Raw genomic sequence first — 12823 nt, forward strand, 5'->3', positions numbered from 1 at the left:
TTGTATTTATTATTGAATATTTAGCTTAGTATACAAATCAGGTTTATTCATTCAGTGTCTAACCCAAGAATAATAGTATTTATAAATGCTTTATGATAATATTTATAGTAAAAGGACATTTTTCTATTTAAATTTCTACCTTTAACTAGACCTAAATAAAGGTGTAATACATATTCTCCCACAAATTAATTTATGTTAAATTAGCATGGTGTATTATAAATACTAATAGCTCCAACAGTTAATAAAGTAATTTAATAGACATTAGAGTAGTTCACGTTAATGGATGCTCTCTTTTCTCGTTAACACCTACAACATTCTTTAAAGCTCTGAATGTTTTTAGTCGATCTCCACCAAACAGCTTGGTTTTCTCAGTACATAAAAGCATATCAGTCCTATAAACATGTTGTTGACATTCTTCATCTGAAAAAAAAAAGAGCATGCATGCTTCGACTTGGCTTCGACGACCATATCCCACATCAAACATGATGTTTTTTTTTCTCTTCTTTTTTACTGCCAGTAAGTAAATGGTTTGTAAACTCTGGCTAGAGATGCAGGGAAAAAAGCTTCGGTGGTGTATATTAAAGAGCAGTTATGAGGGCCACAGGTGCTCTCTAAAAAAATATTTACCCAAAAGTCTGAAATGTAAGCTCAAGTCTGTTTATGCAATTACAGACTACTGGTTCATGTCGTTTGGTTTTTACTCTGTTTGTTTTATGGGCGTGTACCTTTGATATAAAATGAAGAGTTTTTCTTTTTTTTTTTTTTTTTACGCATAGGTTTATATGTAATCCATTTTACTGAGAATATCTGGTAAAGCCAGCACTATGGATTTGTGTACAGTTTGTTCAAGTGTGCAGTGAACAGCTGTTGAACCACCTGTAGAAGTCATTTATAAGTGAGCTAAAATATGTTTTCAGAGGACTCGAGTCGCTAGCAACAGGCAGTGACTCGGGTCTTTGTTTAGATGTTATTCCAGCTACTCTTTCAGTCAAGCTAATTAAGCTGGACCACACTAAAAGACAAACATGTGACACGATGTCATGTCTCAAAAATTAACAGCACGACCCCATTTTTGATGGTTAGGTTAAGTAGTATGCTATTTTATGGTAACTTATAATGTTATAGGTTGTTATGTTATGATTTATTTAATGTTAGGATAGAATATGTTAAAGGTTGTTATATTAGGTTTTATGTAATGCTAGGTTAGCTTATATGTTAGCCTATTAATTGTTATATTAGGCAGGCTGTATGTTATTATTTTAGCTTATATGTTATGTTAAGCTATTTGTTATTTCAGGTTAGCTTATACAGTAGCTATATGTTAAGTTGTAGGTTGGCTAATGTTATGTTAGAATATTATGATATGTTATATGATAGTTTAGGATAAGCCTATGTTATGTTAGGGTAGCTTATATGTTATAGTTTCCCAGATAGCAAACTGACATTGAATCAACGTGGAAATATGACATCGAAACAACGTTGATCTGACATTGTTTTGCTCATCGAATTAACGTTGAACAAACGTCAGACACGTCATTCTTTCAAAACTAACGGAAAATCCACTTGAAATTAACGCGTTGTTTCAACGTTATGAAAGCAAACCAATTTTCGATTTTCATTTAGCTTTGAAGAATGCCGCGTCTGACGTTGGTTCAACGTTAATTCGATGAGCAAAATCAACGTTGTTTCAATGTCATAAGAGACGTCGTTTCCACGTTGATTCAATGTCAGTTTGCTGTCTGGGTTGTTATGTTAGGTTCTTTGTGTCTGGGTAGATTATTATGTTATAGGTTGCATGTTATGTCAGCATAAATGCTATAGTTATGTTAGGTAGCATATGCTATAGTTTGTTATGTTAGGTTCTTTGTTATGTTAGGGTAGCTTATATGTTAGCCTATATACAGTAGGTTGCATGTTATGTTAGCATATATGCTATAGTTTGTTATGTTAGGGTCTGGGTAGATTATATGTTATGTTATAGGTTGCATGTTATGTTAGCATAAATGCTATAGTTTGTTATGTTAGGTAGCATATATGCTATAGTTTGTTATGTTAGGTTCTTTGTTATGTCTGGGTAGATTATATGTTATAGGTTGCATGTTAGCATATATGCTGTAGTTTGTTATGTTAGGTTCTTTATGTCCAGGTAGCTTATATGTTATAGGTTATGTTAGGTTGCATGTTATGTTTGTTTGTTGTATGTTATGTTATTTGTAATGTTAAGTTATGTTATGTTAGGTTGTATGATATAATTTTAGGTTATCTTGTGTTATAGGTTGTAATGTTAGGTTTGCTTGTATGTTGGATGTGTAAACATATCTTGTTAGGTTTATGTTAGGTGATCTTATACGTTGCATGCATGTTATGTTAAGTTAGCTTATGTTATGTTTGTATGTTAAGCTATGTGAGGTTATAATATGTTGTATAATGTTAGTTTATGCCAACATAAACGTAAAATGTGCAAGAAAACATTCAGGACAGAGAAGTATTTTGCAATGTTCACAAGGCCTTAAGGAACAAAGCAACTAACAGTTCTTGTTTAAAGCTGTTAAGACCATTGGAGGGGGGAGGGGGTTGTACTGCAAAGAAAATTAGCCTCTTCAAAACATTCATTGTAAAAGAGTCATGTGCTTCTACATCCCTTTGACTACCAGGTTTTGGCAGAGTGAAACATGACTAGTATTTGTGAGGCTACGATTTTTTATAAAAACATCAAACGCAAGTTGTGAATACAACTACATTTGGAGAATCAGAAATGCAAGTTTTTGGTAAATAAAATTGAGATGCAGCTGCGCGAGATGTGAATGTGAGCAGACAATGTGCCGAGCCAGGCTAATTCCCAGCTGTGTTTGAGCCTTTGTGATTAACTGGGCCATTTTCCAGTCACCTCTCGTGAACTCTGTGGTAACTATTCAGTGACGATTACAGGATTTGTCAGGGCATGAGGATTTGTTGATGGGCTACTGTACCGCATGTGGGCTAAACTGGCCGGGTGACTGAACAACACAGTCGGATCTGAGGGGCCAAGTCGCTTTTTGGCTTCGGCTCCTGGAATCTGACCTGCTTAGGAAGAAAAAAAGACAGGTCAGCATTTGGATGGGCAACAAAAATACCCCCTATATCCAATCAGGGTCTTTGCAATTCATTCGCTATGGGGACACAAGAGTGCGTGTGGACGAGGGGGTGGTAGAAAGAAGACACAGGAATGCAGTCGACGCCAGCTTGCTCTTTAGCCTTTCAGAGGTAACCAAGCATATCCTCCTAAGCTTTTAGCCTCCCTGCCTCATTCCGTAGCAGATAAAAGACCAAACCTTGGCTGAATCTCAAAAGAGATGGTTGTTTCAGGATCATCCTTTCCACTGTGCATTGCTCCATCTATGGTTGTGTGTGGAAACATCAGAAGCTACATAACATTGTACTAAAGGTGCAGTCACATTATAAAAAATGACATCCAATTTTCATTTGCAAAGAAAGGTCCACTGTCTATTATAAATAGTGTAGTGATGTATGTAGCAAAGAAGTCACTTTCAAATGAAGAAGCTTTCAAATTGCTAGGTTAGGATTGGGTGTATTTATATTGAAATGACTGAAAATTCGAGATTCGATTCGATTCACGAAATGGTAAATGTGATCACACCATGGTCTCTCAAAGTTCACACAAATTAAAATTCTGTCATCACCGTCTCATTTCGTTGCACACTTGTCTGACTTACTTTCTTCTGTGGAACACAAAAAGGATATTGAGAAATGTCTAAGCTGCTATTTTACACAGAACAATAGCAAATAGTAACCAAAGGATGCTTTCTAAAGAATAAACAACAAAAAAGACCCTATAATGGTCCATGCAACTTGTTTGAGAATGATTTGTTGAAAGATATGCAATGCTTTGATATGCAAAAAGTGAAACCAAGATCAGTTTGAGCCTAAAAGTGTCTTGAGGTTGATTGCCTTCTGGTGTATTTTGTGATTTGTACACTCCAGAAGATCCACACAATACTGTTGTTGTTTCTTCTTCTTCTGTGAAATCATCAACTTTGTCATTGTTTTCTAATGAGTCATTAAGTTTAAACTTAAAACAGATTTTTTTCAAGACAATCCAAGATATGCCGAACAGATTTGAGGTCTGCAGTTCATAAAAGCTGAAACATAAGCTGAAACATATTTTTCTTCCTGTAATATAGCATAATTCATTGGAATTATTGATCAAAAAGTCCCCGGTTTATTTATTTAAATTCGTAATCCCTTTCAGAGGCCAAGATGAGCATGACTTCTGAAAGGACCAGTTCAGACCAGAATTATTTTTTATGCTTGTCCAAATTGGTTATACCATGTTGTTCTATGTTGTTTAACAGGGTTTATATTAACTCTTATAATTATTTGTAGTATACCTACAGTAGTTGTGGTACACATATTTGTTTCATTTATTATGAACATTATGTGGTCATTTCTTACATATCATTGCATTTGGTACATGATCTCGCAATTACAACTTTATTTGACATATTGGCAGTGTAATTTCTCACTATTTGAATAGTACATTTCAAAATTGTGACAAGAAAGGGCCTCCTGAGATTCATTTTCCATTTTTTAAAAAACGTTTCTTTGTTTGAAACAGCTTGGGCAACTGGACAAAGCTGCGTCTGCTGCTCATACGTATTTCCAGGCCAACCCTGAGCATGTGGAGATGGGCGAGCATCTGGAGCAGTACAAAGCCCAGAAGGGAGTAAAAGAGGAACACTTCATTGACCGGGAATCCCGCCCACATCAGGTGAGTGACTGTCGACACCAGTTACTAGTGATGCACTGAAATTAATTTTTTTACCGAAATTTTCTTTTACCCAAAATACGAAAGCAAAATGAAATGTTATTTCATTGCTCAACTTTTTTTTATTAATATATTAACCTGTTATTTAAATATAAAAATTTAAATGGTGGGTCTAATACAAATAAAGTGCATGTATTTATCAAAATGCTCCTCTCTAGAGCTATTGGCGTTGAATGGCTTTCTTGATTTAAATGTAACATTACGTGACATTGTTTACTAGGTGATTTACTGACGTCTTGATTACGTGAGACACGATACATTTCAGTACGTTGTTTCATATCTTCCAACATACCTTCTGATGTTCATTCATGTCATGCTTTAACTTGTGTGCAAGCAGCTACAGCGATACTGTTTGAATTGACAGAAAATAAAAGCCGAGACTTTTTCATATCAAAATTAACAATAAACGATTATTGGATGGCAGGCAGGCTACAATAAAGTTTAGCGAAGTTTTTCTCACACATCAACTGTGCACAGCATAGACCAAAATATTTCCAAATAGTTGATGATTGATTAAAAAACGTCAAATCAACCTTCCAAATGTTTTTAAATTGAAATTGAAATTGAAAATTGTTCACTAAATTTTTTTCGGTTGCCAAAATGATGGTTACCAATTACGCTACTGCTTGATGTTTCTTGAAACGGCAAAAACACCTTAAGGCCTGAAACACTAAGTTCGGTATCATGAAGTGCATCTTTGTGTTTACAGAGAGCCTTTTTTGCTGGGGTGAAGCTGTACGACAAAGGCAACTACGAAGAGTCTGTGACGCTCTTTGAAGAGGCTCTGACTGAGTATTATCGTGCAGATGAGGAGTGTCGCGTTCTCTGTGAAGGGCCGCTGCACTTTGAGGAGCAGAATCATGTCTTGTACAAATACAACCTCTATGAACTAATCTCAGGTACAGATGCTTTTGTACTCAAAGCTTTTCTGTTTCCTCTTAATGTGGTAAAGCTATCATCTGCGGTCTTGAGAAGGGTCTGGGAATTTTCCGTTTTCAAGTGGTTCTGTGGGACTTTCCATTGTGGATATCATGTATTCAGAGCTATTTGTGTTTCCAGAAATGGAGATCTTCCCGTTCTCTGACCTCTGTGTAAGTTGTTTCTTTGTAGGCTAGTGCCCTTTTTTCTGCAGTACAATCTGTTATTGTTGTGTCTGACAGGCAGTTCATGATAGTACAACAATGAGGCGCTTTAAAGTGTGACATAGAGTTGCCTTATACAATGTTTTCCACATAAATCTTGCAACATGAAAAGCTTCTTTGGATCAAAGATGAATCCTGTGTTTGATTTTCTTTTTTTAAATTTAATTTATCAATACTGAACCAGCTCATTTAAACTTTAGCTCTTGAAGTTACCCTGGGAAAACAGGCTTATGTTTGATAAACATGCAAAACACAAGCCATGTTTTGTCTGCATTGCATTCTTTCTCAAAACCAGACTACTGTTTTGATTCAGCAGTCCGACTGAGATTTAAGTGATTGATGTTTTGTAGTTTAATGTACTGTTTAGTTTATCAGTGTTTTTTTTTTTGCATTGACATTAATCATAAATGTTTCTTGAGCATCAAATCTTCACATTAGACTGATTTCTGAAGGGTCATGTGACACTGAAGACTGGAGTAATAATGCTGAAAATTCAGCTTTGATCACAGGAATAAATTACATTTTAAAATATTTAAATGTTATTATAAAACATTTATCATATATATTCTTTTATTATATTCATATACCCAGTTATTGACAGAATTCAACTCACCATTCTAGCTGCTTTCAGTTTAACTTGTAACTCTTTAATTTCAGTAAAATTGCTGCAATATTAATGTGAAGGGCACCAATATAACTAATGGACATCTTTTAATCATGTGAAAGACACAGTGTCCATAAAAGTCAAACGGGGAGTCATAATTCACCAACAGCCCCTTTATTTGGCTTATGAAACAACACCATAACAGTTCTTGATTATTGCTGATGGCATTCTGTTGATTAAGGGAGGATGTGAAAAACTGTAGCATGATTGACGTGGATTTATGGCCTAAATGTGGAAAACATTTTGAGGAAGATTGAAGAATTGGCCAGTCGTGAGAGGACTTGTTCTTCACAGGATTTGTCAGTGTTTCTGACGTTAGCTTCAGGGGGTTTTGTGCATGATGGCATGTCTCAGAGTTCAGCAAGAATCTTCAGAATGATGTCACTGACATTTTCTGTTGGTTTGCTGATTTATTGGGCATGTGATGATATCCATTTGAGAGCATGTGCATGTATGTATGTTTTTTGTTAGCCTGAGGTCACTGTTTAGGGATTCTGGGATTGGGCCTCTTGGCTACAACTAAGGACTCATTATCTACCATATTAATTAAAAGAAATGTCTTTTAAAGCAGATGGGCTGGGCTTCTTAGTGATTTTCATGTTTTTAGGTTATCATTGTTAAATTTACAAAAGAAGCCAGGCACTAGTTACATGCCTTTGTGCATACATGAATAGACTGACAAAAAGCCTCTCCTTCCAAACAGTAATATGCGTGTTAAAGGAGTAGTTCACTTTTAAAAAAAAAACTTTTGCTGATAATTTACTCACCCCCATGTCATCCAAGATATCCATGTCATTTTTTTCTTCAGTTGAAAAGAAATTAAGGTTTTTGATGAAAACATTCCAGAATTTTCTCCATATAATGGACTTCAATGGAAACCAAACGGTTTAAGGTCCAAAAGACAGTTTCAGTGCAAACTTCAAACTGTTCGAAGAGTTTTAAACAATTTCAGGCGATGAATAAGCGTCTTATCAAGCGAAATGATCGCTCATTTAAAAAAAAATAACAAAGTTTAAGTTTTATAAGCTCAAATGGTCGCCTTGGTCTGTTCTGTGATGTGCGTTCGTGACTCTCCTGTTCGAACTCGTTCATCAAAATGAATCTTTTTTTCGTGTCATTTGGTTCATTCAAACCAAATGGGAAATACGAAATGAACGAGTTGACTCTGGAAAGGATTCGTTCATTTTGATGAACAAGTTCGAAGTCGAACAGGAGAGTCACGAACGCACATTACAGAACAGAGCAAGGCGACCATTTGAGCTTATAAAACTTAAACTTTTTTTTTTTTTAAATGAGCGATCATTTCGCTTGATAAGACCCTTATTCATCGTCTGGAATCGTTTAAAGCCCTTTGAACGGTTTGCACTGAAACTCTCATTTGGACCTTGAACCGTTTGATTCCCAGTGAAGTGCATTATATGGAGAAAATCCTGGAATGTTTTCATCAAAAACCTTAATTTCTTTTCGACTGAAGAAAGAATGACATGGACATCTTGGATGACATGGGGGTGAGTAAATTGTTAGCAAAAGTTTTTTTTTAAGTGAACTAAACCTGTTTTTGATGGATGCTCTTACTCATCTTTTTAATTTGTGAATCTGTTCCCACTTTCATATGGGAACAATCTGTCTACTACCCTATCATGAAAGACCAACTCATCCTTTAAAATGTGTTTAAAGTCTTCTCAGCTCTTTAATTTAATCTTTAACCTTTTCCACATGAAAGACAATATGATCCCAGTTAAATTATCTCACTCCATAAACTATGGGAGAAGATCACATCCTCAACTACATCAATCACGATTACAGTGTGTTAAGCCATTAAATCCCGCCGCAATGCCCTCTTTCTGTTTTTCCACAAGAAGTAGTATATAGTTCAAATTCAGCATCTTTATGTGTTGAAACTGAGAATATAAACTGGATAGTGGCCCCAATTTTAAATCATGTTGTACTTTGTCTTCCAGATCATTACACCCAGGTTCTTTATTGCGAGCACGAGTGTGTCCGAGATTTGGCCACCCGCCCCGGTCGCCTATCGCCCATGGAAAACTACCTGCCATTGCATTACGACTACCTGCAGTTTGCTTATTTCCAAGGTAAACACACATATATGTCAAAACTGGCTTGAATGATTCCAAATGTGTACCTGACACCCGATTCTCTTCTTGGACATTGTACTCATGATTGAAGATGTTGGCAACAATACTATTGACTTCCAGCAGTCAAATTGTACAAATAGTCTGTATTGGAAAGAAAATGGCAATGGTAATTATAATCAACTTAAAGCACCTTGAAAATAATTTTGAATTGACAAAACCTCATAAATCATAAAATCACTCACTCTAAAGGAGAAGGAGAGTCTAATAAATACTTCAGTCTTGATTGATTTCTTCTTGGAAACGTCAAATCTGAACTTTTCACTCCTACCTTAAGAAAAAGAGCTCTGATATGAGAAATAGACACTTATTGTTCATAAAACTTTACGTTATGCAGGTGTGTGTACAAATGTCTCTGTTGCGTGTCTGAAAGCCGTGTTTCCACTCGCTCAGCTCTGTGGAGTTTGTTCCATTGTGGTCACTGGCCTGGAATGCGAATGTTTCCGAGCGCGTAGGTCTGCAAAGGGGAAATAAACGTGACTGTGGGAAAAAGAATCGCAGGATGAATAATCTCCCAGATGAGCCAAGAAACAGAGCCCTGGTGGCTTCATTAACACTTAATAACTGTTTCTGTTTTCTGTGTGTTCAGCTGGGAGGACTGAGGAGGCTCTGGAGTGCACTTTGACTTACCTGTTGTTCCACAAAGGCGAAGAGTTCATGACTGAGAATGTGGAGTATTACAGGGAGGTGCTGGGACATGATGGTCAGCCTCGTAAGGTGAGACAACACAGGAAATTATGTCACAGAGGATGTAAAAGGCACATAAGTAGTTTAGGATAACTGGAAAGTAAGGCTTTAACAATTGTCCCTTAAACTCACAACTTTAAATTCAAACTTTCCTTTAATATTTTTAAAAACCAAATGAATACAAAGACTTCGAAGTCCCGGAACGAGACACTTTTTCGATATCTGAATCGATACCATTTGACATTGGCTGTTACAATACTTAAAGGCAATCGATCTACTGTTTACTGACCAATAACTTTACTTTTATTGCCATCCATGGGTCTCCTTAGATAAAAAATTGAATTGACAATTTCTTCCCTTTAGTTTAGCTTGTCTAACCTACCCTATATATACAGTACACTAGCAACAGCCCATATGGAGCAAGTTCGAGTTCATAACAGTATTACCTCTTGGATCGCCATTTGCAGCATTTGAAGATCCAGATCATCTTATAATGAAAGCACTTGAGCAAACTCGTTCACCAAAGGCAGACTGCAGAGATTGGCAGGACTCCATACGCGCATAAACACACTGGAACAATCATGTCCCTTAAGTGAGTTTGGTGTTCGAGATGTACTTTTCAGTAGTGGCTGCACAAACTCTTGAACCGTCCAAAATGTTTTTTCCTCGGAAAAAGCTATTAGCACTGTAAAAGGCACATAAGTTTAAGTCCAGAGCCAAAGGGCTTGAATGTGTCTTTCAATGCAAGATCCTTTAGTTCATAGCTCATAACAATCGAGTACATTATTTTCCAGAGTGTTTCCATCTCTCTGGCTTGCTGCCATATCTGATTACCCAAATTCTAGTCCCTCTGGGACCTTGTTAACCCACCGCCGATATACTGTGCTGACAGCATCTTTTCGTACAGGGTAGAAAAGTTTCACCGAAACACCGCAGAGCTCCCTGAAACACAAAGTCGCAAATGCTACCAATGTAACTCTTCCCCCAAAAGGGCACCAAGGCTCCCATTTCATGTGGTCTCAACCACACTTAGAAGCAGCAGACTTTGCTGCTCTAGTTATATCAAGCTGCTTTAAACGAGTGCCAGTAACGGCTAATAAAAAGTCCCGGAGAATGCCAAGATTGTGGAACGGGCTCGATTTCAAACCGTACATCCCCCATTGACTTTTTAATTTGTCTGGTCGCAAACAGGATTCTTGAGGGCCGTAATCTTTAAGCTCCCCCGTGTAGGAAATGCAATCAGCATTGATTATGCTTTTTCTGCCACAGGAAGCTGAACAGTACGTAAGGCGGCACGAACAGGAGTCAGACCTGCTCCTCATGGGCAGCAATAACATTGGAGTGGCCTATACTGAAGGGGTAAGTTCACAGAACGAGCCAGAAATGGTTTCTTAAAGGAGAACTCCGGCGCAAAATGAACCTTTGGTCTAATAAAACATCGGTACCTAGTCAACCGTTTTCTGAGATTTGTTTTCATGATAATCGAATGTAAAGAGTTTTATCTCTAAAAACTGTTTAGGGTATAATGCTAGTAATGGGGGCATGTACTACTGTAAGTAAAAAGAAATAGCTAGTTTATACCACTAAAAAGGCTCAAAATAGCCCCACACTAACACAGTAACATAATGAGGGTCCATACATGCAAAACGAAGCATTGAGAACTCTGTAAGTGTACAGACCGTTTGATAAGATGATACTTTATAAAGACAGTTCACTTTGTGTATACAGACAGGAGCCATCTTTGGAAAACAGACTCGATAAGTCGAACCACGAACGTCGTGCTGAGTGAGCTGAACTGTATGAAGTTCAGCGAACTTCAGAACTGGATGAACGGCATTCGGGGATCGACTTATCGAGACTATTTTCTAAAATGGCTGCTGTCTGTATACACGAAGTGAACTGTCTTTATAAAGTATCATCTTATCAAACGGTCTGTACACTTACAGAGTTCTCAATGCTTCGTTTTGCATGTAGGAACTCTCATCATGTCACTGTGTTAGTGTGGGGCTATTTTGAACCTTGTTAGTGGTATAAACTAGCGATTTCTTTTTACTTAGTACATGCCCCCATTACTAGCATTATACGCTAAACGGTTTTTAGATAAAACTATTTACATTCGATCATGAAAACAAATCTCAGAGAACGGTTGACTAGGTACCGATGTGTTATTAGACCAAATGTTCATTTTGCGCCGGAGTTCTCCTTGAAATTATTTTCTTCTATGCCAGTTTAATATGCAGACATGTATAAGCAAGCCATTTGTAGGTTGATTTCTCTATAAAAAGTGTAGGCTAAAGATTGTGGCTTTGTACACTGAAGAGTATATACCAACTACAAAAATACTACAGCCAAATGTATTTGTTTTTCTCAAATTATGTTTATAATCTTAAAGCGGTCATGACATGGATTTTTTGTATTCATTTTAGTAACATGTTCATTGAGGCTCACTTATAATGCAAGTAAAGCCTTTTTGCAGTCAGTCAATTTTACTATTGGGAGTGTTTTAACAGCTTTAAACCATGATTTTCCGATTTAACCAATATAAAAATGCACTTTAAATGAATGACATTGTCGTTTCACTTTTTTCAAAACAATGCTGTTTGCTTTATCGTCCCAATCAGCCTCACATAGCAACTTTGGGACTATCTGTTTGTCCAACCAATCAAAGAACGGGATGCCTGTTTGAAAACATATCATAAAATAGTTCAAATATGCCATGTGCGCAACTGCACATAGGGAATAGACTATAAGAGTGAACAAGGACATGTTCCAATCATGTAACAGCTGTTAGAGGGAACAGGTGCACCTTTAAGATTTGAGATTAAAAACCAACCTACATCGCCCCCTTGTGGTGGGATCATCGAATAAGCCCATCTGTCGTCATGAAGCCATAGCTCTTTAGAATTAGAAGGTGTTTAATGGACGCTTTTGATGTTTCTCTTCAGAGCTACTGGAGCAGTTCAGGCGGTAGAGAAGATGCTAACAGGTAGGCGTTCATCTTACTGATCTAATAAATCATAATGAGAATCATCCTGCTCATAAGCGTATATCTTGTGTCTTTAGGATTCCTTCTGGTACCGATGGCTGGATGGACTATGTGCCGATATCAGCAAAGAGAAATGTCACAATGGCTTTGTTACAAGAGCTGCGGGAAGGTGATGTTTACAGATTTTAAATGAGCTGGACCTAAAATATTGTAACAGGCGAGATAAAGCTGCTCACCATATACATAACTTGGAAAAAATGCAAAAAGGGACCAAAATAGTCTTTAATTAAGTAAGCATTTCATCCAAAATGACTTTAATTTGCTTCATTATGCTCTTTTCCACACAATATCTCAACGCATAAACAA

At 36.9% G+C, this 12823-nt stretch overlaps 1 protein-coding gene across 1 annotated transcript in view; it reads left to right on the top strand.

Annotated features, from left to right (window-relative positions):
• The window catches only part of p3h2 (prolyl 3-hydroxylase 2), a 40246-nt gene that overhangs the window by 22691 nt on the left and 4732 nt on the right, over window positions 1-12823 (top strand). The window contains exons 2-8 of the mRNA XM_039668734.2: window positions 4616-4768; window positions 5535-5724; window positions 8593-8724; window positions 9374-9501; window positions 10741-10830; window positions 12417-12457; window positions 12535-12626. Coding sequence (XP_039524668.2) covers window positions 4616-4768; window positions 5535-5724; window positions 8593-8724; window positions 9374-9501; window positions 10741-10830; window positions 12417-12457; window positions 12535-12626 — 826 coding nt within the window. The remainder of the gene's footprint in view (window positions 1-4615; window positions 4769-5534; window positions 5725-8592; window positions 8725-9373; window positions 9502-10740; window positions 10831-12416; window positions 12458-12534; window positions 12627-12823) is intronic.

The sequence above is a fragment of the Pimephales promelas genome, chromosome 2 (assembly GCF_988280905.1).
Source record: "Pimephales promelas chromosome 2, fPimPro1.hap1.1, whole genome shotgun sequence".
Classification (NCBI taxonomy): Eukaryota; Metazoa; Chordata; class Actinopteri; order Cypriniformes; family Leuciscidae; genus Pimephales; species Pimephales promelas.